The sequence below is a fragment of the Xenopus laevis genome, chromosome 2L (assembly GCF_017654675.1).
Source record: "Xenopus laevis strain J_2021 chromosome 2L, Xenopus_laevis_v10.1, whole genome shotgun sequence".
In the NCBI taxonomy this organism is placed as follows: Eukaryota; Metazoa; Chordata; class Amphibia; order Anura; family Pipidae; genus Xenopus; species Xenopus laevis.
In genome coordinates this window covers 50,590,868-50,618,726 of record NC_054373.1, presented here as the reverse complement: position 1 = coordinate 50,618,726, position 27,859 = coordinate 50,590,868, and the positions used below count along the sequence as shown (strand labels likewise).

General features: G+C 37.9%; 1 protein-coding gene across 1 annotated transcript in view; it reads right to left on the bottom strand.

Annotated features, from left to right (window-relative positions):
* Positions 1-27,859, bottom strand: part of pitpnm3.L (PITPNM family member 3 L homeolog) — a 310,738-nt gene that overhangs the window by 144,864 nt on the left and 138,015 nt on the right. The window contains exon 2 of the mRNA XM_041581872.1: positions 11,989-12,084. Within this exon, the coding sequence (XP_041437806.1) occupies positions 11,989-12,084 (96 nt within the window). The remainder of the gene's footprint in view (positions 1-11,988; positions 12,085-27,859) is intronic.

Genomic DNA, 27,859 nt, shown 5'->3' with positions numbered 1-27,859 from the left:
TTTGCATAATTATTTATAATAAATATATATTGCATTTTCTATCTAGACCCACTACTTCACTACACCCACTACAATCAATGGCATAGGTCAAATTGAAATTGTATTTTTTCATTAGTGCTCATAACTCGACTCTGTTCTCGTTTCCACTTTCTTCTGTTTCCTTTTTCTCACTCTTTCTTCTGCACTCCACATCTACCAGCTCATGCTCTTCTCCTTCCTATTCTACCAACATCTTCTATGATCTTACATGCTCTTCCTCCAACCTACTGGATATACTCTGCTTCATTACCCAAAGCCATCAGAATTTTTCTAAAGAGAGTGACTTGATCAAAATGGTGACCATCATACACTGAGAGGGCAATGTCCTCTGTCTAATTATATGTATCAAAAACCATTTTCAGGTAAAAGGGTTGTTCACCTTTAAATTAACGTTTAGTATGATGCAGAGAGTAATATTCTGAGACAATATGCAACTGGGTTTCATTTTCTGTCATCTGTGGTTTTTGAGTTATTTAGCTTTTTATTCAGCAGCTCTTCAGTTTGCAATTTCAGCAATCTGGTTGCCCTATCCTAGCAACCATGCATTGATTTCAATAAGAGACTGTAATATGAATAGGAAAGGGACTGAGTAGAAAGATGAGTAATTAAAAGTATCAATAACAATACATTTGTTGCTTACAGAGCATTTGTTTTTAGATGGGGATCAGTGACCCCCATTTGTGGCTGGGGCGGGGGGCCTCAAGGGGGTGGTGACAAGCGGTAGTAGAGCTCAAAGTTGGGGACAGGGGGCCCTGTGGCATAAGCCCTGTTGGGCCTCCAGGCTGACACTGGAAGGAACAAGGACACAGTCAACTTCAGTATGTGCAGTAGTTTACCTACATATCTAGTATTGATAAGTCTAGAGCGATACATATATACATACACTCACATACAAATGTAGATTTTAGTATCACTATAGCCTATGATACTATGTCTGTCCAAGAAATCATCCAAGCCACTTTTAAAAGCATTAACACAATCAGCCATCACAACATCACCCGGCAGTGCATTCCACAACCTCACTGTTCTCATTGTGAAGATTTACCTACGTTGCTTCAAATGAAAGTTCTTTTCCCTTTAGTTTAAAGGGTTGTCCTCTGGTTTGATGATCCATTCTATGGAAAAATAGGTCTCCCGCTAGCGCTCTATAATTCTCGCTAATGTACTTGTAAAAAGTAATCATGTCCCCACTCCAGAGAAAACAACCCCAACCTTGACAGTCTACCCTCATAATGTATATCTTCCATCCCCCTAACCAAATTAATTAAGTTTAATTGCACGTCTCTGCACTCTCTCCAGCTCATTTATATCTTTCTTAGGGACTGGAGCCCAAAACTGCACTGCATACTCCAGATGAGGCCTTACCAGGGACCTATAAAGAGGCAAAACTATGTTTTCATCCCTTGAGTTAATGCCATTTTTATGCAAGACAGAACTGTATTTGTTTTGGTAGCCACAGAATGACATTGAATGGAATTAGACAACTTGTTATCTACAAAAAACACTAGATCCTTCTCAGTTAAAGGGCATGTAAAGGCAAAAAAATAAAATCCAATTTTTACTTTCTTTAATGATGAAGAAACCTATCTCCAATATATTTTAATTAGAAAATGTGTACCTGACTGTATGCAGTGAAATTCTCCCTTCATCTACTTATGTAGATAGGAATTGTCAGACCGTCCCTAACTGCTGGGCTGGGAAACAATCATACTTATGAACTGCAGGGGGAGCAGAACTCAGGCTGCTTTGTTTGTCTCTCTGTAGAGCAGTTGGCGACTGTGTCGAGATTTGTATTGGATTTTATTTTGGCTTTATAACCCCTTTAGGGCAGAGACACATGCTGCTATTTCGGGAGATTAGTCGCCCATCGACAAATCGCTTCTTCTTTGGGTGACTAATCTCCCTGAATTGCCTACCCGCCGGCTAGAATGTAAATCGCCAGCGGGGTGGCACTCGGAACGCTTCAGCTTTCTTAAGTCGCCCGAAGTTTCCTTGTGAGGCAACTTCGTGCGACTTCGGATAACGAATGGTTCCAAGTGGCCGGCGGGAAGGCAGTTCAGGTAGATTAGTCGCCCGAAGAAGAATTGATTTGTCGCTGGACGACTAATCTCCCGAAATATCAGCGTTTGTCTCTGCCCTTACTCCAGCTGCAGGAACAAAGATCATGGAGCCAGATTTAGACAGATAAACTGGGATTCTATTTGGAGGGTTATTTTGCTGCAACCACTGGTTCTGCAGAATTGGAGAAAGTTTTTATTAAACAATACAAAAACTATAAAATCCACATTAGATTACATGACAACACAGGACCCAGTGCAGTCTGCATATTCTGATTATTAATCAGTCTTGCTGTATCGGCAACTGGTAGATATTATTTGACTTGTGCTGTTTTGATAATTTATGATGATCCCTAAGCAGCCCAGATCACACTGAGCATGTGCACAGTCTTGGTCTTGCAAAGATGTTTAACAAAGTTACAAGATGATGACCCCCCTGTGGCCAACTTTGAAAGCATAAATCATTCGTTTGATTAGACTTTTGGTGCAGTAAGTTCATGTTTATGTTTAGAATGTTCAGGGTTCAGTGGAATGGTTTTATTCTTGCTGCGAGGAGACAAGCAAAACAGAAGCAAGCTGCAGGTTGTCTGCCTTATACCAAAAGTATCGGACATTTTATAGATGCTGTAAAATGTTGCAATCTTACTGCAGCTGATCTTGCCCCACGTTCACGTCATTTATTCAGGGGACGGTTAGCTGCGTACAAATGCAACTGTTTCAAATTGTCACAAGGACTTGTTGCATTGATCAGCATTGAACCTCATTTTCCAGTTTACTGTCCAGTTTTCCAATTTAGTCAAATCACTCTGCAAAGTGGCAGCATCCTGCATGGAACTTACAGTTCTGCACAATTTGCACATGACCTGGATGTATGACTATCGGTTTGGCTTTCTGAACAAATGTCTCAGGGCCACTTTGAAAACCACTACACGAGTTTTCTAGACATATCTTCCTTTATTGTATAGCACCAGAACTGTTGCCACAATTTGTCTTTATGCTTTTTTTTTTTTTTTGCAAAATGGAATTCAGAAACACCTTTCACCTCTGGAATGCGGCATTGATATTTTGAATGCACTGTATAGAAAAAAAAAAACTATTTAATTGTATGATTTGATTGAAACACAGAACATATGAAATCTCGCTTAAAAGTTACTGAACAGTTTGCAGAGACAGCTCCAGACAGATAGAGTTATCAGTGAGATTTTATGGCAGCTCTAACACAGCCAGACCAGAAGAGCGATAATGCGAATGGACGCATATTCAGCTATTGTCATATTCTTCTGGTTGCCATGGTGAGCATTCAAAGCCTCACATCAAATGCCCATGCGGCAAGAGGTTGCTATGTTTCTATTTGGCCAAGAAATTAAAGCCAGTAATAACTCTTCCTTGGGATAACAATAATGAGCTGATTTGCTCAGCTGAAGTAGAGGAGTTAATTTTATAAATGCCGGCTATTTGTAAATACATTTCTCTGGAGTGAGAAACAGAGTAGACTCGGTAGGAATGGAAAAGGCAAGGCATCTGGTATTCTGTCGTAGCGAGGCACATAATGCACTGTAATAAATCAACTGCACCTTGTACATTTATAGTGTTACTAAATAAAATCCTATGTTCTTCGTCTTTTCATCTATTTTTCTGGCTTTTGGAGTCATCCATCTTATCCAGTAAATTCATTAAAGCAAAATCCACCACACTGCAACTATCCAGCATCCACGACACCTCAAAATAACAGCACAGCATTTAAAAATTGTCTAAGGCCATGGTCTATTGGTCTATTTACAACAATGTCAGGACTTCATAAAGAGAGCGCGTTGCAAAGTGCACAGGACATAGGTGGACAAATCAGGCAAAAAATAACTTGTTTGGCGAGCTTTATGCATATGGCCATCTTAAAAAATTAATTATTCACTCACTCCTGTCCAATACATAATTATGTTTGCATGTCATTCTTCCAAAAGCTAGTAACCAAACAGTTGTTATAAGTGTAGCCGTTTTTTTTTAAAACTGGCCCCTCTGAGTTTATCTTTGCAAATTATCAGTCTTGCTTTCCTTATAATATTGTCCAGTAGTACCATAATTATTAAGCTGCAATTATTATTTTTGTATGCTTATTTGATCCAGGCGTGCCTTTTAAAAAACTTCCCTAATATATCCTTATAAAGCTCTTGAATGTAAGCCAAAATTGGTTTGAATAGAGTCATTAGTTTTAATCAGGTAAATGGCTTGCCGTCTGCTTCATTAGGATTTTTTTTCAAGGAAGGTTTAAGTGACCCTTTGAGGTTGAACATGCTATACCTCAGAAAAATAATTTATCTTAAAGCAAAACAAACAATGTTTTTTTAAATAACTAATATACCTAAATTAAGGTTCTGTTGCCATGTAAGTTACCAAAAGCAAAATGAATATGTTTAACTCCGGAAATGTTGCCTTAATCTGCAACAGAACTTCAATTTGTGTGTTCATATCTCATCTTTATGTAAAAATGGCAGACTGTCAATACCTACTCGGCCTTTATCAGGTTTGAATCATGGTGTACAAAGAAAGACAAAGTCCAATACACTGTATCTGAATGAGTTGTCACTTAGTTGAAATTCAGACAAAGGTAATCAGGATCAGGGTAGTCAGAATCAAACAAGCGTGTCAGAAACAGCAGGACAGAATAAGCCCTATATTCAGGCATTTAACTTGGATCCTTTGTGTATTTTTACTTAGAATTTGGCACCAAACCATGTCATGATGATATCACATGCCAGTGCCAATGGGTCCCCGACATGGCAGCCATGGCCACCGCCATATTGGATGTGCGGCCAAAGAGGAAAGGAGTGCCAGCTGGTGCTGAAGAGGGAACAACAGGACCAATATCACCAAAACCTTTGCAAAGAATAAGGTATTGTAAAGAGCCTCTGGAGATTCTGGAATCAAAAACCTTTTCAACCACATATTCTTGCTGGGCATCTACAATCACAGGAGCAGGGTTGTTAATGTCCTCGATAGAGAAAGGGCTGATAAAATTTGGGACAACATTTTGAAGAAGGAATTCTTACATAAATATTTTTGGTAGATGGCCAAACCTTGTCCTCAACAGAGTATTGAGGAGAATATTTATGTTTCCTATCAGCATAGGTTTTCTGTGCAATAGAACTTTTCTCCAAACTTGCTTTATTGGAGATTGCAGACATGTGGACCATACCGTCATTGGCAGCTGGGACATCTGAAAGAAGAAAATCATGGGAAGATTATTGAGTATGCTGAACATAAACACACATAAATGGTGACCTTCACAAAGAGGTATAGGAAGCATTGTTATGGGCGAATTTTGCCCAAGGAAGAAGGTCAGACAATTCATCCTGGAAGTGAAATTCATGGCATCTCAAAAATTCTTCCAGAGATTGAGTAACTTAATTAGCTGCTCCATTTGATTAAGGGTGATAGGCTGAGGAAAACTGGAGACTGATATCAAGTGACTTGCACAAAAATTGGAAATTAATTGGGAACCTCTGTCAGACACAATTTCTGTCAGAAAGCCATGAAGACAAACAAATGTGAAGAATAAAGAGTTGATAAAGTTCCACAGCAGAAGTTTAAGCCATTTGCACCATCTTGCTGAAGTGATCTTTTACCACCCAAATTACTGTATTACCCTTGAAGGGTGGAAGTTCAACAATAAGCTCCATGGCTAAATGAGTCAAGGGTTGAAAAGGTACAGGCAGAGGTTGTAAGAGTCCGCATGGAAGGAATGGCTAGATTTGGAAGAGGCACAGACTGTAAAGGGAAATATAAAGTTTTTGACATCTTTCTTCATAGATGGCCACCAAACAAGACAATTCAATAGATCCATAGTCTTTTACACCCCCAGGTGTTCCTTCTGATCTATGTTCAAAAGGAAGATAGATCATGCCAATTTGAGTTTTAGGGTGAAGCAGATAACTGAGAAGATTGGATCTGAAAAGCAATTTGAGGAAGAGCAGAATCAATTATTGTACAAGGAAGAACAATTGGGTCATTATCCTCTCTAGGGTGTTCCTTGTGGTTGAAGCTTCAAGAAAGAGCATCTGCATGTTTTCGGCCAGGACGATAAGTAATAATGAAGTTGAATCAAGTAAGGAAGAGTGTCCATCTGGCCTGCCTAGGATTCAGTTTCTTAAGGGTCTCGATTTAATCCAGGTTTTTATGATCCAAAGCTAATTAAATGATGAGCAATTCCCATCTTTATCATAGTTTAATTCTGGTGGAGAGAACTTCATAGAGTAGTAAGCAGATTGATGTAATTTTCCATCTGTTTCTTGACTTTTGGAAGCACATACCTGGCAACAATATTGATAAAATAAGGCAGACAAGGATCAATATACCTGAGAAAAATGCAAATGCGAAGAACTCTTTAAATGACTTAAAGGCTTCTAAGGCTTGTGGAGGCCAGACACGGTGTTTCTCTCATTTAAAGTACATCAGAGACAGAATTGGAGAAACATGAGAGGAAACATCTTTAATAAAATGTCTATAATAATTAACAAATCTGAGAGATCTCTGTATAGCTTGGTGCAAGTATGAAAATGCCAGTTTAGAATAGTTAAAACCTTTGCCACAATTGTAAGCATTCCTTGGGTATAATATACCCTAGAAAGCATCTTTTGAGAATTTGAAAAAGTTTCCAATTTTGCCTTTAAATGTGGAAGGTGACTATGAAACGGAAGTCTGGAGATTAGGTCTATGAAATCGTGGTGCCAGGATGAGTTGGAATCACCTGCTATGTTCTTTATCTGCCTGACATTCTCGTGTGACTTTGATGCTGAGAGCCAGCTGTCCAGGAAGATGTCTGGAGACTAAGTTGTCTTACAGATAATGAGACAACCCCTGCCAACAAGTTGCTACATGGGCCTGCAACTCCCTTAGCCATTGTGAAGAGGTTGCTGCAACACATCTGTGAGTATAAAATACAGTATGTTGCAGAGGGTCTGCTGGAAGGCTTTGCATCATTGAGCAAAGGAGTATTTTTTTCCCAGAGTGAAAACACCCATTCCAAAACTTTGCTATCCATCATGGAGATAATATAGCCCACTGTTAACAAAGAAATTGGTATCCGTGATCAAGCTGCATCCTGGTTCTCTTCCTATCTTTCTGACCGCTCCTTTTCTGTTACTTTTGCAAACAAATCCTCTCATCATCATGTGGGGGTGTCTCAGGGTTCTGTACTTGGTCCTCTGTTGTTCTCCTTGTACACTCTCTCTTTAGGAGACCTTATATCTTCATTTGGCCTTAAATATCACCTGTATGCCGATGACATTTAGATATATTTAGACACTCCCTCACTAACTGCTGAAGTTCAAACCCAGATAGTAGCTATCTCTTCCTGGATGAACCAACGCCACATCAAGCTCAACTTGGCCAAGACTGAGCTCCTGGTTTTTCCACCCAAACCGAGCCCTTCTCTTCCTTTCACCATTACTATTGATGGCATGACCATTAACCCAGTTAACTCAGCACGCTGATTAGGGGTCATCTTTGACCAGTCCCCTCTCCTTTTTTAACTATATTAATAATGCTGCCAAAATCTGTCATTTCTTCCTTCGTAATATAGCAAAAATACGCCAGTTTCTTTCACAAATCACAGCCAAGACACTAATCCATGCCCTTATCTTATCCCATTTAGACTATTGCAATCTCCTCCTAACCGGTCTTCCTAACTCCCGTCTCTTTCCTCTCCAATCAATCTTAAACTCTGCTACCAGGATACTTCTGCTCTCTCCTAAAAGGAAACCTGCTCAACCCCAACTAAAATCCTTAGCGAGGCTGCCTGTTAAGCAAAGGATAACATATAAAAGCCTTCTACTAATATTCAAAGCCAATCACTCCTCTGCTCCTCATTACATTTCTTCTCTTGTCTCGCTATACGTTTTTAGTCGTCTTCTCCACTCTTCTCAGAGCCACCTTCTCTTCACACCATCCACATCCACTGCCACCTCTCGTCTCAAACCCTTCTATCTTGCTGCTCTTTATCTCTGGAACTCCATCCCTGAATTCCTCTGTAAGGAATCCTCTCTCAATCACTTCAAGAAAAAACTAAAAGCCTACATTTTTGGAGCACTAAAACATTAGCCTGATCCTGTGCCTCCTGCTTATGCTTGAACTTGTGCACATTCTCATCTCCAATTTGTGCCTGTATGTTAGCCTCCCATCCACTTAGACTGTAAACTCTATGGGGCAGGAATCTCCTTCCCACTATGTCTCTTAGCACATAGCACTTAAACTCCTTGTCCCGATATGATTCTGTATATATTTATTATGTGATTTGTCTTCCCTGTGTATACTTTTATATATATTGTACTTTTATGCACTTTACTGCGCTGCGGCTCCTTAACAGCACTTTTCAAATAAAGTTATACATACATACAATGAAATAGAACTCTTGGAGGAGACCTCTTCTGCTGTCACCAGGAATGCCTCATACTAATGAAAAGAACAATAAAATAGTCTTTTTTTTTATTAAGTATTATATGCAGCAAATGCATTTTATACTCACAATCGTGTCATATATATAGTCACATACAATACAGCAGCACTTGTATGTTTAGTAACCTTTCTGGGTACAGACCTGTCAGATCCTAGGAAAATACTGGTCTCTTCTGCCACTTATTCTTAAAGTGTTAAATTGTGATGTTGAAAATTTTTCTTACTAAATTCAGGCAGTGTTTGCAAAGTCAAAGAGACATTTATTTCATGTTAAATGGGTATGATTCTGTTTATTAATGTTTGCTACTAAATGAATCAGGCAAATACAACTGCTCAAAGAGATAAACTACAGCATTTTACACACAACTGAATAGCCAATAAGCTGCAATGAATGATTACTCGCTTAATATAAGACAGCAGTCCTATGTTTCCACATCCCTGATGAAAAATTAAGAGGGAATAAAAGCTTACACAAAGGCATTCTTACTTTCCAGAAAAACGTCTGAATATTTCATTGCCACTGGCCATAAGAATAGTTTGTTTTACAAACCCTAGCACAGAAATATACCACAAACCAACAGTCTTGTTCAGAGGCACCTTCACTTAACTGATAACATTTCAGGTGATAAACACACCCATTGAGCTTATTACTGGGAAATATATTTGAGGCTGCACAGGATCAACTTCACCCTGTACAAATATTTGGTTATTATCCTAGGGTTTGGCAAATAGCCATGTAAGCACATGAAACCAATGATTTGCTAACATTCAATTTTAGAGTTTAATCTCTCACAAATAATTTGGCGAGTCTTATAATAATTATTATAATACTTATAATAATTTGGCAAACCCACAAATCTTGCCATTTTGAAACAATTTGCAAATATGCATCTTAAAAAAAATGTTTGGTTTCAACAGATAATTCAACTGATCATGGAAAAAATGTTTCTATCTAACCTATGTAACCTATGCAAATAGGATACACAGGCCCAGATTCAGTTCAGTGAGAAAAAGGTTTATCACATGAAAACTCCTGGACGAGTATCAAGTGCTCCAAAACGTTCCTTGTAATGACTTTTATTTTAATATTTTTTATATATTTTGTAAAATACAATTCATTATACTCTTTTAATATAGAAGGATTGTGCTTTAAAAAAGTCATGTTTTGGACTGTTTCATTGGAAATTTCTGCAAAAACCCTACTAGTGCCACCCAGGACCGCCATCAGAAATCGCAGGGCCCCATATGAAAAAATTTCCTGGGCCCCCTATTGGTGGTCAGGGCCCCCCATAAAAATATTTGTGGCCAGGCCCCCCCCCCATTTAAAAATATTGGTGGCTAGGACCCCACGTGAGAGAGAAAAATTGGTGGACAAAAAAATGGTGGCCAGGCCCCCCCCACATTTTAAGAAAATTGGTGGCCAGGGCCCCTTGAACGTCCATGCCTTCTCAAAGTCAGCAGCCCTCAGAAAGACGGGGGGCCCGGCTAATCAAGTTATCTTACCCTCGGGGCCCCTACAACTCTCCCCCCTGCCCCCCCCTGATGGCGGCCCTGGTGCCACCCATCTGTTACATCTACAGCTAGGCTGACCTGATAGGGAACTGGAGCCTGTCTTTGCTTGTGTGCCTGCAGGGCTGTGATTGGCTACCCCTCCCTATTGTGCGTCTGGCAGGAACCATTAGGACATGCTCACCCCTCATTTGGAACATGGACAGGGACCATAGGACCATAGGGGATCTATGGGGAGGTCTAATAAATGGGCTCTTTTTAAAGATAATATTAATTTGTGGCCAAAAGTAAAACCATCCCTATTTATTATTAAATTTTACCTACAAGATTGGAGGGTGTTATGTCTCCATTAACTTACAGAGTGTTACAATCTGCAGGGGCTTTATTTCATTCATTGACTGGTGTAATGTCATTCTGTTTCAGTCCCAGAAGAGCACAGGGATGGTGTAGCATAGATGGTGGTTGCTCCTCATTATCCTAGGTGCTCTCTTATGCTTTAAATTCATCTGTGATTGCAATGATACACCTCACTCAGAAGGTGTAATCTATGATCTCTTTGAGTTTGAAGAGATGACTTGATGTTCAAGTAAAGATTTGGCTGACACCAGGCTTGTTAATGTGCTTAGAACATGAGTTGTAAGGGACTATTTTGGGGCTTGATCTGGTCTGCCCCAGGAGGAGTAGCTGTGTAAAGCATAAATACAGGAAATTGTGGGACCTGCCCCCAAAACTTTTAAAAAGTTATTTTTAAATCCAATTGAAAAGCAGCAGTTGTTACTTCATTTCTATTATCTTTATGCAGGATTTCCTTTATATTTTCATGAGCATCCGAAGATACTGTAGTGGACATGCTAACCAACCACAATCTGTACGTTTTCCATTGAATAACCCATAGCATAATAGTAAATGTCTAGTACAACATGCTTCCGTTCTTCAACTTTGAAATCGACATATCCAATGATGGTTTTGTACAGTATACTATATTTGCATTTCTTGACAATTAATGTACTAATTAAAACTTATGTGTGTGTGTTAAGAGGATAACATTTCTTATGTCTGGAAAGTATGTGGTCTATTTTTCAACAATCTCATTTTAGTGGTTCTAGAGGTTTTTGAAAACCACAACTAAACTTACTTTCCCTAAAACCACAAATGTCATGGAATTAAATAAAAAATCTAAATTTAAACAGCCTGAATGAAAAAAGCTCTGTAGAGAAAAGAATACAAATACCTCTAAAAATTAAAAAAAAAATTGGACATTTTCTAGCGAAAAAAAAATCCGAAAATCTCTGAAAGTCTGAATTGATTTAAAAACGTCCAACTGAATCAGGGCAGCTCTCTTTTACTTCTATAGGACCTCAACAACTTTTTTGTATTAGAGTTTTTCATGGTCTTACACTTAATAAATCTCACAAGAATAGGGAAACCACATGGAAAAAATAGAAATTTGATTGGTAGTAAATTGGCCCCGTAGTATTTATATTGTACCTTCCAAGAATTAAACCATAAATTCTAACATCTGTAAAGCAAAAGCGGTGAAAATTTTTGATCCAACAAGCCTCACCTGCTTTTTGCTAAGCTCTTCTTCGTTTGAGGTCTACTAATTTGCACTGCCTTGGCTAAATGGGGACCATTGTGCCATAAGCATAAACAATTTTTGTAAACCATTTCAGAGAAGCATTAGACTGAGCCAAGTGGTCATAGATATTTTTTACCTGGGACATTATGAGCCCTGCCAGCATACAAGCTGTTATTTACCAATGAACAATCAGCATTCTCCAGTAGCTACTGGGTATTAGAGAATTGTGGGAATTGCACTGTAAAATAACTTTCTTATGCAGAATACTTTCCAGCTCTGAATGGTAGAGGGACATGATTCTAATTAACAAAAACTACTGTAGCAACACATTATTTGCATCTTTTCAGATGAACAAACCTCTGGCATCGAAGAATTCATCATCGGAGCTGTCTACAGAGTCATTGATGATTTTCTGCAGATGCCACTGTGCTCCACTGAAGCGTCTTGATCCCCCTTGAAAAATAAAATGGCACATAGTGAGAATAATTGACACTACATACCTTAAAATGTAGAGCATACAGCAGTATAGCATGAATTCCCAGCAGAGACCACAAACATAAAATTATTAAAATGTTATTATAAGCCAACAACAAATGTGTTTTTCATCCAGATCTCCTGTTATTATATATAATTATATTTAATTATAATATAATTCAATATAACGTGTAGGGATGTATCGAATCTACTATTTTAGGATTCGACGGAATACTGAACTGGATTTAAACCCTAAATTTCATATGTAAATTAGAGAAATGAGGGGGATAGAGAACAGTGTTTGTGTGATGAAAAGTCACATCATTGTTTGGATTTGGTTGAGCCAGGCACTTGGATTCGGGATTTGGTTGAGCCAGGCACTTGGATTCGGGATTTGGTTGAGCCAGGCACTTGGATTTGGCTGAATACTGCTGAAAAACGGCCAAATCCTGAACTGAATCCTGGGTTTGGGCAATTTTTCTCCCTTAAAAGCCACAAATGCTAGCGGCTGGGGAGGCTTTGGCCTTTTTATTACCAACGCCTGTGAGACACTCATTATATTTGCTGCACTTATCACTAGGTAACACTTGCACAGACCCACACACATTACACCTATCACACTTCACATTTAGCTTTTCCTTTTTCATCTCCCTCTAAATCTATACTCACACCTGTACTTATACTTATACTCACACACATACACACACAAGTGTGCACTTATATATACAACTTTACTTTTCCTTCATTATAGTCTCTTCACAATCACATTTTTTTTTTTTTTAAATGGGCGTTGGTCTGGGCAGTCTCCCCTTCAAAAGCCGCATATGCAGGTGGCGGGGGAGGATCTAGTCCAGATTGAAACCAAGGTTTTAAATTTTGATCACAGGTAAACAGGTTAGGGACCGCCGTATGGGGTTTACCTTGACGTGGTATGGCGGCTTACCAATTTTATGATCATAACTTTGTAACAAAAAACCCTGTTTTCTCTTTTTAGACAGGGGATTATTGTATTTAAATATTTTTTATATGGCCTTAGGAGTGCACCCACAACCCCACTCTTGTACCTGGATTTGTGCATCCCTAATAATATCATTAATATCTCTGAAAGTTATATGAAAACTTTACTTATGAGATTGAAAGACCATAACTACAACATTACAATACTGACTGTAAACTACATTGAATTGTCCTATGCAACATTTACAAGTACAGGTATGGGACCTGTTATCCAGAATGCTCAGGACTTGTGGCTTTCCAGATAACGGAACTTTCTGTAATATGAATCTTCATAACTTAAGTCTACTAGAAAATCATGTAAACATTAAATAACATTAAATAAACCCAATAGGCCGGTTTTGCTTTCAATAAGGATTAGTCATATCTTAGTTGGGATCAAGTACAATGTACTGTTTTATTATAGAGAAAAGGGAAATCATTTTTTAAAAATTGGGTTATTTTGATAAAATGCAGTCTATGGGGATAATGGATCCCATACCTGTATGGGTTCTGTTATTTGGGATTGGGCTGCACATAAGCCCTACAATATGCAAATGGCAGTTTGCACACCTTTCATTTTACAATTTTAAATGTTTGACAAATTTTTTATGCTGCAATAATAAGATAGTACAAAGCTAGCAAAAATCCATGCTGATGAGCCATACTTGTTTATGGATGAGCTAATTTTTTGGAGATTCAATCCCCCCTATGGTTTTGATGCCTTTTGTACAGTATGATAATGTGTCAAGGCAAAGAGACATTAGAAAACCAGAGAGAGAGCAGCACTGCTCAGAACCATAAAGAGGGAAGTGGACAGTGCTTTACAACCCACCTAAAAAAGGAAACCTGAATACAGGGGTTCAAAGTAGGTTTGATACAAGGGACAAGGAAGGGATTGGATGGGGGCACACAAATCAATCATTTCCATAGATGTTATATGCCTAGCAGGTTTAGCATTTCTATGGTACAGTCAACAAGTACTGTATATATATATATATATATATATATATATATAGAAAACTAGAGGGAATGGTGCACACAAAACCAAATAGCATCTGCCCGGGTGCAGGTGAGGAATAATCATATAATACAAAAAATGCACCGCACTCCAGGGGCTTGTGAAAATGCAAAAAGATGTGGTTTATTCGACGTTTCGGCTACCAAACCGGAGCCGTCATCAGGAGCAAAAGAAATTAACACACAGAGTGAAGCGCTTTAAAAGCAGTTAAAATTGGCGCCAAAATCAAAATATAGTGACATCATCAAGTGGTGCCCAAATACAAATGTCAAAATTACGTGTAAAAAATACCAAACTTTAGTTATAGTGTGATCATATAGAAAACTATTAAAAGCATCATAACAGAGTATGCGTGGTTATTTGTGACTTCATATGGTGTAAATATCAAGTGTTGATGTTTAAAAGTGATATACTATACCACTGATCTCTGGCTGGGCTGGATCGCAGACATAGGATCGAGCTGATATGATGTATTGAAAGTACCGCAGTGAGACTACGAGAGTGATGTTGATAACCTGAAACGCTACAAAGTAGTGTATCATCGCGGCTGTCAGTCCCGGAACTCTATGATCTCGGCTACAATTGTAACACATTTCCTACTAGGCACGCCCCTCTCCCTTCAACTGACTGTCAGTACGTTCACGTTCTGTTGCTCTAGTCAGGGGAGGGGGAAGCAGTGAAGATTGGAGCGTGGGGGTTAACCAGTTCAGTGCTAGCTTACCACAGCTAGCCCAAATGTTTGAAAAACCTCAAGTCTGCGTCAATCAGGTATTATCCCGATTGCACCGCCGGACTATCAATGAGGGTAAAACCACAATATAATAAAAACTCCATAGAGATAATTCTGGGATGGTTTCTTATCACTCGCTTAAATGTGCCGGTCAGGGTGTCACACTGCAGTAGCCTCTCATCAAGAGTTTTAAAGGGACTTACTGTATCGCTCAACCTAAGTCATCTGACCAGCATCTCGTCCATTTCACACATAACGGACTTTACAGCTCAGTACCATTGTTGCTATCCACACTCAGACTGTAACAGTGTCTAAAAATGGAAAAATTAAAAAGCAGATTAAAAACAAACACCAAGTGTCGGATTATAACCATGTAAATATTTAAATATTCACTCATAGCGTCATTAGAGTACTCTATAACTCAGGCATCAATATATAACATTCAATACATGGAATGATGACGTGGCCTTATGAATTACTATAGCATTTATCTATATTCTCTTATATGTCTATTGCAGCTAAATTACCAGGTCCTGTAATAGGGAGAGTTATCGAAAAATATATTATCCCAAATGAAACTGTATTTAATAGAAAGATGACATAGGTAAAGTCTCGTTGAGTCCTCTTGGGGCCAATGTATCCAAGAGGTAAATCCACCGGGATTCGTGTTGCAGTAGGATTTTATCTCTATCGCCACCTCTAGGTAATTTGGGTATGTGGTCTATGATCATGTGCCTGAACTGCGGAAGGGTATGTTTTTGTCTCAGCCAGTGTCTCGCCACAGGTTGGTCAGCCTTTCCAGAATTGAGTGCCAACCTGATGGCACTCCTGTGATTGTTCATCCTTTCTCGATAGGTGGTAGCCGCTTTGCCCACATAATATAGACCACAAGGGCACCACACTATATATACCACATGATCAGAAGTGCACGTGACTCTGTGTCTTATATCAAATTTCCTTCCATTCCTGGGATGTGTGAAATATTGACCCTGCGACATCCCACTACACGTGCAGCAGCCGGCACATTTATAACATCCCTTCTTCAAAGGAGTTTTAAGCCATGTTGTTTGCTTGTTGGTGGTTTCTACAACATTTTTCTTGACCAGTATATCTCCAAGGTTACGGCCCCTCCTATAGGCAAAAAGTGGTTGTTTGATATCTGAAAAAGGTAAGTCTCGATCATTTCTAATGATTTCCCACCTCTGCTTAACCTTTTCTTTTAGGTACATCGACTTGTTAAAGATACGACACACTTGTTGAGAATCTTAAAAGACCTGTCTCTACCAGATGACTGTTGGCTGGTGACTATGGACGTCACCAGTTTATACACTGTTATCCCATTGGATCTAGGGGTCATTGCTTGCCGTAATGCGTTGAGTCGTGCCCATACAGGTATGCCCCCTGTTGATTTTTTGGTGGATTTGTTGGACATTATTTTGTCCCACAATTATTTCATCTTTAATGGAGAGTTTTTCCAACAAATAGCAGGGACGGCAATGGGGTCCAATGTGGCCCCTTCATTTGCCAACATCTTTATGGAGCAATATGAATGCAACATTCTTTTACCAAAGGGACGAGAACATATATATTTATATAAACGGTATATTGACGATTTGCTGCTAATATGGACAGGCACAGAGGAGGAATTGAAAGATTTTCATATAGCACTAAATGAGATAGATTCACCTATCAGACTGTCAATTACATATGATAAAAAGAGTATCAATTATTTAGACGTTACTATATATAAAGATGGTAGAGGGTTGGGTACCACATTGTACACCAAACCGACAGATAAGAACAGTCTCATCAATGCTAGAACCCACCATCCCCCCCATATGGCCCGAGGGGTCCTATATTCCCAGTTTTTACGGGTCATTAGGAATAACTCCGATAGAGAAACCGCAGATCTACAATTGGCATCATTAACTAAACAATTCTTGGAGAGAGGCTACTCCAATACTTTGGTACAAGAACAACTTGAGAGAGCCAAACACTGGACACAACAAACTTTGTTGCAAGACACTAATATCAAAGATAAGGCACCTGTGGATGTTATTTTTACTACAGAATGGACTGACAAGTCGATGTACCTAAAAGAAAAGGTTAAGCAGAGGTGGGAAATCATTAGAAATGATCGAGACTTACCTTTTTCAGATATCAAACAACCACTTTTTGCCTATAGGAGGGGCCGTAACCTTGGAGATATACTGGTCAAGAAAAATGTTGTAGAAACCACCAACAAGCAAACAACATGGCTTAAAACTCCTTTGAAGAAGGGATGTTATAAATGTGCCGGCTGCTGCACGTGTAGTGGGATGTCGCAGGGTCAATATTTCACACATCCCAGGAATGGAAGGAAATTTGATATAAGACACAGAGTCACGTGCACTTCTGATCATGTGGTATATATAGTGTGGTGCCCTTGTGGTCTATATTATGTGGGCAAAGCGGCTACCACCTATCGAGAAAGGATGAACAATCACAGGAGTGCCATCAGGTTGGCACTCAATTCTGGAAAGGCTGACCAACCTGTGGCGAGACACTGGCTGAGACAAAAACATACCCTTCCGCAGTTCAGGCACATGATCATAGACCACATACCCAAATTACCTAGAGGTGGCGATAGAGATAAAATCCTACTGCAACACGAATCCCGGTGGATTTACCTCTTGGATACATTGGCCCCAAGAGGACTCAACGAGACTTTACCTATGTCATCTTTCTATTAAATACAGTTTCATTTGGGATAATATATTTTTCGATAACTCTCCCTATTACAGGACCTGGTAATTTAGCTGCAATAGACATATAAGAGAATATAGATAAATGCTATAGTAATTCATAAGGCCACGTCATCATTCCATGTATTGAATGTTATATATTGATGCCTGAGTTATAGAGTACTCTAATGACGCTATGAGTGAATATTTAAATATTTACATGGTTATAATCCGACACTTGGTGTTTGTTTTTAATCTGCTTTTTAATTTTTCCATTTTTAGACACTGTTACAGTCTGAGTGTGGATAGCAACAATGGTACTGAGCTGTAAAGTCCGTTATGTGTGAAATGGACGAGATGCTGGTCAGATGACTTAGGTTGAGCGATACAGTAAGTCCCTTTAAAACTCTTGATGAGAGGCTACTGCAGTGTGACACCCTGACCGGCACATTTAAGCGAGTGATAAGAAACCATCCCAGAATTATCTCTATGGAGTTTTTATTATATTGTGGTTTTACCCTCATTGATAGTCCGGCGGTGCAATCGGGATAATACCTGATTGACGCAGACTTGAGGTTTTTCAAACATTTGGGCTAGCTGTGGTAAGCTAGCACTGAACTGGTTAACCCCCACGCTCCAATCTTCACTGCTTCCCCCTCCCCTGACTAGAGCAACAGAACGTGAACGTACTGACAGTCAGTTGAAGGGAGAGGGGCGTGCCTAGTAGGAAATGTGTTACAATTGTAGCCGAGATCATAGAGTTCCGGGACTGACAGCCGCGATGATACACTACTTTGTAGCGTTTCAGGTTATCAACATCACTCTCGTAGTCTCACTGCGGTACTTTCAATACATCATATCAGCTCGATCCTATGTCTGCGATCCAGCCCAGCCAGAGATCAGTGGTATAGTATATCACTTTTAAACATCAACACTTGATATTTACACCATATGAAGTCACAAATAACCACGCATACTCTGTTATGATGCTTTTAATAGTTTTCTATATGATCACACTATAACTAAAGTTTGGTATTTTTTACACGTAATTTTGACATTTGTATTTGGGCACCACTTGATGATGTCACTATATTTTGATTTTGGCGCCAATTTTAACTGCTTTTAAAGCGCTTCACTCTGTGTGTTAATTTCTTTTGCTCCTGATGACGGCTCCGGTTTGGTAGCCGAAACGTCGAATAAACCACATCTTTTTGCATTTTCACAAGCCCCTGGAGTGCGGTGCATTTTTTGTATTATATATATATATATATATATATATATATATATATATATATAATACACAAAAGCCATGAATATCTTGTAAATTTTATCCTTATAAACGGTGAATTCTGATGTCATCAGTTATAAATGGTGAGTTCTGATGTCATTTCTGTCACATGACTCACTGAAACTTGTGTATTATAATAAATAAAGTACCCCCAGTTGCAAAATATGAGGATATTAGAAGTTACCTCGGAGTTCCATGACCTGTATAAAAAAACCGTGTTTTTATATGGTCATGAAACTCCTTGGTAACTTATAATATCCTTATATTTTACAAGAGGGGGTACTTTATTCACTATATATCCCAAAATGTTGTTAAGTGTCTGCACTCTGCTTTTGTATTCCTCGGGGTGCACGGTCAATACTTGGACATATACTTGGAAAACTGATGTGTGTAATTAAACAAAATTCTACAAATTCACAAAGGGAAGTGCTGGTCCAGGGATGATTTACTCCTAATCGAAGTATATATATATATATATATATATATATATATATATATATATATATATATATATATATATATATATGTATGTATGTATATGTATATATGTATGTATATGTATATGTGTATATATATATATATATATATATATATATATATATATATATATATATATATATACATATATATATATATATATACATATATATATATATATATATATATATATATATATATATATATATATATATATATATATATATATATATATATACAGAGAGAGAGAGAGAGTCCAACTCAAAGAACCGCACCACCCAGGACTTCAAATATTCAAATAAAGTCAAAGTTTTATTGTCAACATTTCGGCTTCTTGAGCCGTCTTCAGGATTGACAATAAAACTTCTTGAGCCGAAACGTTGACAATAAAACTTTGACTTTATTTGAATATTTGAAGTCCTGGGTGGTGCGGTTCTTTGAGTTGGACTCAAAAAACTGTTTTTTGAACTTGCACACAGGCATGGGAATCTTTTCGCTGTGTGTACCAGTAACAAATTTTCATATATATATATATATATATATATATATATATATATATATATATATATATATATATATATATATATATATATATATATATATATATATATATATGTGTGTATATATATATATATATATATATGTGTGTATATATATATATATATATATATGTGTATATATATATATATATATATGTATATATATATATATATATATATACATATGTATATCTATATATAAAACTAGCCAATAAAAAGGCCATCAATAGCTTTCTCTTTTATTGTATACAAAAAAATCAATACATAAAAATATCCATAATCAGTATTAATCATTATACTGAAGTGTTTTCATTTCTGAGGTCAGCACACACTCCTCAGAACATTGAAGGCATTACTCTAGGCTACGGAAATACATTCAATGTAGGTGCTTAGGTTCTTGCATTATCATTATGTTTGTTCAGTTACCACCACATGCATAATTTGTATTATGGAGAACTCCATATAGATTTCTTTGTACAGTAGATGAACTAAATGGAGGAGACATTAAAAAAAGAAAAGAAAAACTGGTGAATTAAAAGTTAAATGTGAAAGCTCATGGACGAGACTCAAATTGAGATGTAATTAAATTCAGAAACACTTAGGGGCAAATTTACTTAAGGTCGAATATCGAGGGTTAATTAACCCTCGATATTCGACTGTTGAAGTTAAATCCTTCGAATTCGAAAATCGAAGTCTAAGGATTTAACGCTATTTGTTCGTTTTAATCCATTGATCGAACGATTTTTCTTCGACCTAAAAATGCTTAGGAATCCTATGGGGACCTTCCCTATAGGCTAACATTGACTTCGGTAGCTTTTAGGTGGCGAACTAGGGGGTCAAAGTTTTTTCTTAAAGAGACAGTACTTCGACTATCGAATGGTCGAATAGTCGAACGATTTTTAGTTCGAATTGTTCGATTCGAAGTCGTAGTCGAAGATTGAAGTAGCCCATTCGATGGTCGATGTAGCCAAAAAAAAAATTGAAATTCAAAGTTTTTTTTATTCATTCCTTCACTCGAGCTAAGTAAATGGGCCCCTTACTGTATCTCACGGTTTATCGCTTGAAAATTCTATTGAAGTTTATGGGAAACAACTGGAAGTGAATGAGTAACATATTTTCTCTTCAAATTGAATCTTGTTCATGTGTTAGCTCATGATAAACCACAAGATAGCTTTTTCTCCCAGAATTGAATCTAGCCTAATGTCTGCTCAGATATGTTAGGTATTAATATCCCTTGCACTGCAGTGTTTATTGGTATGCCCAGGTAAAAAACAGGTGCCAGTAACTGAGCTTTAACAATATTTTACAGGTATGGAACCTGTTATCCAGAATGCTTGGGAACTGGGGTTTTACAGATAACTATTCCTTTCCTTTTCAATGAACCACAATGAATAACAAATAAAAAATATTTAATACAAATTAACAAAGGACTGAGAAATTCTTCAGATGTATAAACAGAAAATGTAGGAAAAAGACAATGTAAGGTCTTTTGAAAAAATTATAATGGCATCACCAATTAGTGTCAGCAAGGATAATACCTGTCTGTTTCAAAAAGCAAAAGCTATTGTCAAAAAATTACAATCTAATGCTAACAACCCACCCCCTCCCCTATCACCAGTGGAAAAATCATTGTTTTGTTAGTTAAAAAAAAAAAAGTCCCTTATTTAAAATGATTTTCTAGCATTCAGTATTCTGTCAGTATTTGATTAATCTGCCCCTCAGTCTGAAAATATGGTCCTATAATCTCAAAGATACACATACGAAACAAAGTATATGATTTTTGGTATGTATGTTGACCAGCCTGCCTTCACTGATATCTGTATGTACCATGCAGCCTGTTCTTACTGTAAGTATGGACATAGGGCTTTGTGCATGTTCAATTCTGAACCCCTAAATGCCCCAGCACTTGCCCTTTTTGAGCTACATAAAATCAAACCAAATGTTTAATCTCAAACAGAAGACTTTTTTGCATTCTTCCACCTTTTTTTGGATTCTTCAGCCTCAGAGTTTTTTAGGTGGGGGGAGTAATCAAGCAAAAACAACCTGCTATTCTAACATAGCATAATCACTAAAATAAATAGATAACAGCATTTTAACCCAGATGTGCCAGTAAAATGTATACTGAAAATGAATAATCAGCATATTAACCCCAGACACGCCAGTATACTTACTAAAGAAAATGGATAATCTGCATATTTATCCGGGATATGTCAGCATAATTACTGAAGAAAATGGATAATCCACATATTAACCTGAGACATGCCAGTATAATGGGAAATGGATAATCAGCACATTAACCACAGATATGCCAGTATAATTGCAATAGAAAACTGATAAGTCCCATTTTAACCCCAGATGTGCCAGTAAAATTACTACAGGAAATGGATAATCTGAATAATAACCACAGATGTGCCAGTATAATGACTGTAGAAATGGACAATGAGCACTCCATTTACTCCAGACATTCCCTCACCAACACAAGCAGAATACCAGCACCAAAATATTTTTTTTTTTCCTAATGCTGCTTGTATCTCTTTCTATCTTTTACCCTCTTCCTGGCTCATAAAAAAAATCCAAGATGATCATGCATTCCACAGTGGAATGCACAGCCATCTTGCATTTGTTTTCCCAGAAGCAGAGAGCTAAAAAGAACCAACGACAAGAAGGGAAATGTGAGACATTAAACAGTGATCTGGGATAGGCAGCTGTGAGCTGTTAGATATGCATAATTAACCCCTTGCACTATTTGCGGACGCCCATGTCTGTGCTCATATATTCTGAAAAGTCAATCTCATTTGCCTTTTCATATTGATGCCCTCTACAAGATAAAAGTTTCATTGTGTTGAATTTTAAAAATCTTAATGTTCAAACACCCATCTGGCACTATCTTTATGGGCTATGCGGCTCCAATAAAATTGGACAGGGTTGGCTAATAGTAATTTGCATTTTCCAGCAGTTCCCTGCTGATTTATAGCACCTTTGTGTCATGTGTACAGATACAAAATGGAGCGACGTGCCTTGAAAATGTTCTGCTAGTTACCAGGAACAAAATATCAGACTGTAGCTTTTTTTTTTTTTTTCTAAGAGCGGCTTTATCAACTTAATTGGCAGTAAAGCAAATCTGCTGCAAGAAAAAATACAAGAAGGCAGGAGAATATGAACAAATGTTAGGTTTTCAGACAGTATACATATCAGGAAAGCATAGTTAAAATACATTTAAATGACATCTTATTTATAAATCCATTATTTAAAAAGGCTGCATAATTTGGCAAAATTATTCTTTTCAGCTTTCTACAGTGCAAAACTGAAGTAACGTCACTGTGGATGGAGGGTGAAGTGACATGAATAGCAGGCTGAAATATCACAGGTGAAAGAGTTCCGCTTTCTAAAATCCCATAGCAGCCAATTATTTCCATATCTTGCATTCAGTTTTGTCCTGAAAACCTGGGGAATGACTTGACTTCACTATTCAGGGCAATAAAGCACACAAGACAATGTCAAAGCAAAACTTCAACAGTTTCAAGAACACCTTCTCAAATAACAGCAGCTTGGTTTGTACAGAGGGATAGGCAAGTGCAGTGCCCTCTCTGACACCTATCCTGAAGGATCGAGTGGCAGAGATTTTACTTACTGTGATTAGAGATTGCCCAATAGAATGGGTAAATATCTTTCTTTTCTAAAGATTCAATTACATTTGATTTGAGGGGTTGTCTGAGCATAAAGTGAGCATAATAACCTACAAATATTGGGGGGCATATTTATCAAAATTCATAGATGTGAAGTTTAAAATGTTGTTCTAATAAACTTTGACAAAATTGACAAAACTCAAATGTTTGCTTAATTAATAAAAACAAAGTGAATATGAAAAACTTGATTGAATAAAACTATAAAAAAGGCTTGACTTTGTATTCTACTTATCATTTTCAGTAGGTCTACAAAGTCTCAAACCAATTAGGAAAAATCCAAATACTCCAAAATCTTGAATAAAAAAATCGCTAAATTTCAATCAAGTTTTTTTGTGCTTAAAGGAGCAGTAACACTAAAAAATAAACGTCATCATCACTTAACGTCGTTCTTATCTCTATATAAAAGGATTCCTACAGTTTGAATGAGTCCCTAGCCTTCCAGTTACTTATAAAAGAGTGAAGAAGTATGAGTGGATTGAAAAAAGTGAAGGCTCTTACTTGGATCTGAGAGGCTGCTGAGGTTTATATCTTTCATCATGACCGGCTAGAAGGTAGTAATTTTGTGATAAGTAAAGCAAGGCAGCTCAGGAGGTCCTCACAGGAGACATAATTGTTTATAATAGTCTGAGCTTGAAAATTTTACCAAGTAAAACCACCTCTTTATGATTTCTGTGAGTCTGTCAATGACTCGGGTCTTAGCTCCTCAAATCTTTGGATCTCCAATTTCTTATGTAGCCAGTCTCTTACTGAGGGGCTATCGGCCTGCCTCCATTTCATTGGAATGAGAGCCTTAGCATTTGCAGCCACTGCTAAAGTGCCACCTGAGGCAAGCTTTTTAACCTCAAGCTTTTTAACCTCAAGCTTAGTCTCATAGCCAACATGCCCCTGCAATAACAATATGATGTCGGATACATAGAAGTAATTCATTATCTGACCGTGTAGCCCATCTAGCACCAATACCGCAGCCACTAATAATCTGCAGGGAACGCACCCCAAAAAGGTTTACTGTGTTTGTGAGAAATAAGGAAACTTTGATTTTAATGGCATAACATCGAGACACTAGTGATGGGCGAATTTTGCGCCGCTTCGCTTCGCCGAAAAATGCGCGAAATTCGCAAAACGGCGAAAAATTCGCGAAATGGCGCCGGCGTCTCGTTTTTGACGCCGGCGCCCGTTTTTTTTCGCCGGCGCCTGTTTTTGCCGCTGGCGTCCGTTTTTCGGAAAAAAATTTTTTTGACGCCGGCGAATTTTTACCGCGAATTTATTTGCTCGCTGCGAATCGCGCAAATTCGCCGCGAATTCGCGCCTGGCGAATAAATTCGCCCATCACTACGAGAAACTTTATGGCCATATTTTAATTGCCTTTAATATACTTCCTGTTATATACAGTATGTAAGAGTGCAGATCATTTGTGCTATTTGCGAAACTGTTACATAAGGAATCACTTTGTTATGGCTCATGGAATAGGTTGTATGAGGCAAAGTCCAGATTCAGATCCATATTTTTAGTGCAAGTTGAGAGAAAAATCAATGGCTAATGCCTGAAATCCCTCTGCACGACTGGCGTACATTTTTTTGGGCTGTCAGTACAGTTCTGTAGAGTTCTTTATTTCATATGAGAGCACAGCCTCACCATCTCTTCTTGTCTAACACAGGAATTATAACTTAATGCACTCCAGCTCAAATCTCAAACTGAATTGACAGCATTGCAGTACAGCATATGAGAAAAAATGTAAACTTACAAATGAGCAGTTGTAGAAAATAAAAGCAGTGAAGCCTGAAATAACATCAGCTCACAAATTGAATTTGAAGAAAATATGCGTTCTGTGCTAAATACACTATTCATTTTGTTCCAACTTGTGCTGCCACGGTGCCTTAACTTCCCTCCTCAAGGACTAATACCCCTCAATCTGGCCAGGCCTCATTCACTGTGTCCCCAAACCCTCACTGGCTAAAACTGCTCTGACCTGACATCCTTTCCTTGAGGAGAACCGTGAAACTGTCTCTAGCACATCCCAGAATTTTACATTATCTAAGCTAATATTATATAAACTATATATACCAATAACTATACTAGCTAACTGTAGATCTTAAGATCACAATAGCCTTGTATATTATGCTTGTACAAGAAATCATCCAAGCCACTCTTAATGGCATTAACTGAATCAGCCATCACAACATCCCCCAGCAGTGCATTCCACAACCTCACTGTCCTCACTGAGAAGAACCACCTGCGTTGCTTCAAATGAAAGTTCTTTTCCTAAAGGCATGGCCTCTGGTGCATTTATCTCCAGTGTATAAAGGTTCCCCAGCTATCTGTCTATAATGTCCTCTAATGTAGTTAAGAGTAATCTTGTCCCCTCACAAGAGCCTTTTCACTATAGAAAACATCTTTGACATAGTTGAAATCTTCCATCCACCAGTTTATTTGTACATCTTTACACTCTCTCCAGATCATTTATCTTTCCTTCTTAAGGACTGGAGCCCAATACTGCACTGCATACTCCAGACGAGGTCTTACCAGAGGCAAGATTATGTTTTCATCCCTCATTTTTTTAATGCAAGACAGTAATTTATTTGGTTTAGTACCTACTGAATGGCACTGCCTAGAGTTACACAGCTGGTCATCCACAAACATCCCAGATCTTTCTCAAACAAGGATATCCCCAATACGTTACCATTAAGTGTACAACTGGCATGTATGTTATTTATGCCAAAGTGCATAACCTTGCATTTATCAATGTTGAACCTCATTTTCCAGTTTGCTGCCCAGTTTTTCAGTTTTGTCAAATCTCTCTGTAAAGTGGCTGCATGGTAACATGCATCCACAAATTGCATGCTGTACTTGCACTCATAAATTAGCCCTAAACTCTTCCACCACTATTGCTTTGTCTTGCAATCTTTGTCTTGCCTGTGTTTTTGCTCGCACTTGTGCGGCACCAGAGTTTTATAATATGCAGCCCCTCCTTCCCAGAAAGCTACTTCCTCCTGCCACTCACTTCTTATACAGTAGACTGTAATGAAGAAGTATTTACTGACATCTAATATGATGACATAAGATCCAAGCACTCCATCTTGCTTTTTGGCATGTCTCATGATAATGAGGAAATTACTATTGATGGTTGTTTTGTATGATATTCTATTGTCAGCAATGAACTTCCTAAATATGTTGAATTTAAATTGCTATATTTACATAGTTGGTGTGCTGTGCAAGGTCCAAAATATGGACACAATCTGCATTTTTTTAAACACAATTCAGAGTTAATTCTCAGAATTCTGCCATAACTGCAAAATAGCATGTGCTGCAAATTGTTTCTACAATATTGTAAGCAAGTTGTGTCCATTATGAATTAAGTCCATCATAGAAGTAAATATGGTGTCATATATTTTGCCCCTTAAAGGGGATTTAGATGCAAAAAAATCCCATTTTTACTTTCTTTAATGAAAAAGAAACCTATATCCATTATACTTTAATTAAAAAATGTCTACCGTTTTTATAAGAAACCTGTATGCAGTGAGATTCTCCCTTCATTTACTTGCTCTGACTGCTGCAGATAGGAAACTTCAGACAGTCCCTAACTGCTCTGCAGGGAAGTGATCATACTTTCAAATGGCAGGGGGGAGGGACTTTCCAGAACTTGAGCAGCTTTGTTTGTTTCTTTGTAGAACAGCCGGACCATGTAGAGATCTGCAGCAGTCAGAGCAAGTGGATGAAGGGAGAATTTCACTGCAAACAGTCAGGTTTCTTATAAAAAACTGTACAGGTTTTTTAATTGAATGGTATGTTATTTTTGCCTTTACATCCTCTTTGAAGGGGACCCGTCACCCAAATAAATTATTCAAAATCCTATTTTTCACGTTAGTCGAGCAAAATGAACTTTAATTACACTATATAAATTATTTGAATCTTGTTTTCTTCAGTCTGGGAATTCATAATTATAACAAACAGGCAGGAGCCATTTTATGGACACTGTTATTAAGACAAGCCTTGCATCATCTCAGAATCTTGTTTGTGCACCAGAATGGGGGACCTGATGTCCATCCCCATGCCCTGGCTACACAATTAAATGGTGAAGAGAACGGTAGAATGTGTAGTGACATCTAGAGAGTGCTGAATGGAAATTGAATGAAGTAATTGTCTGCCCTGCCCCTATGCCTAAGGCATAGGGGCAGACAATATTTGACTGACAGCTGAGATTTTTAAATGAGCTCACAACAGCTACGAACTCTTTAATAAAAAATAGAAATTGGATTTCATGTTTAATTTTAAAAGGACTTTTATTATACAGCTTTTTGTG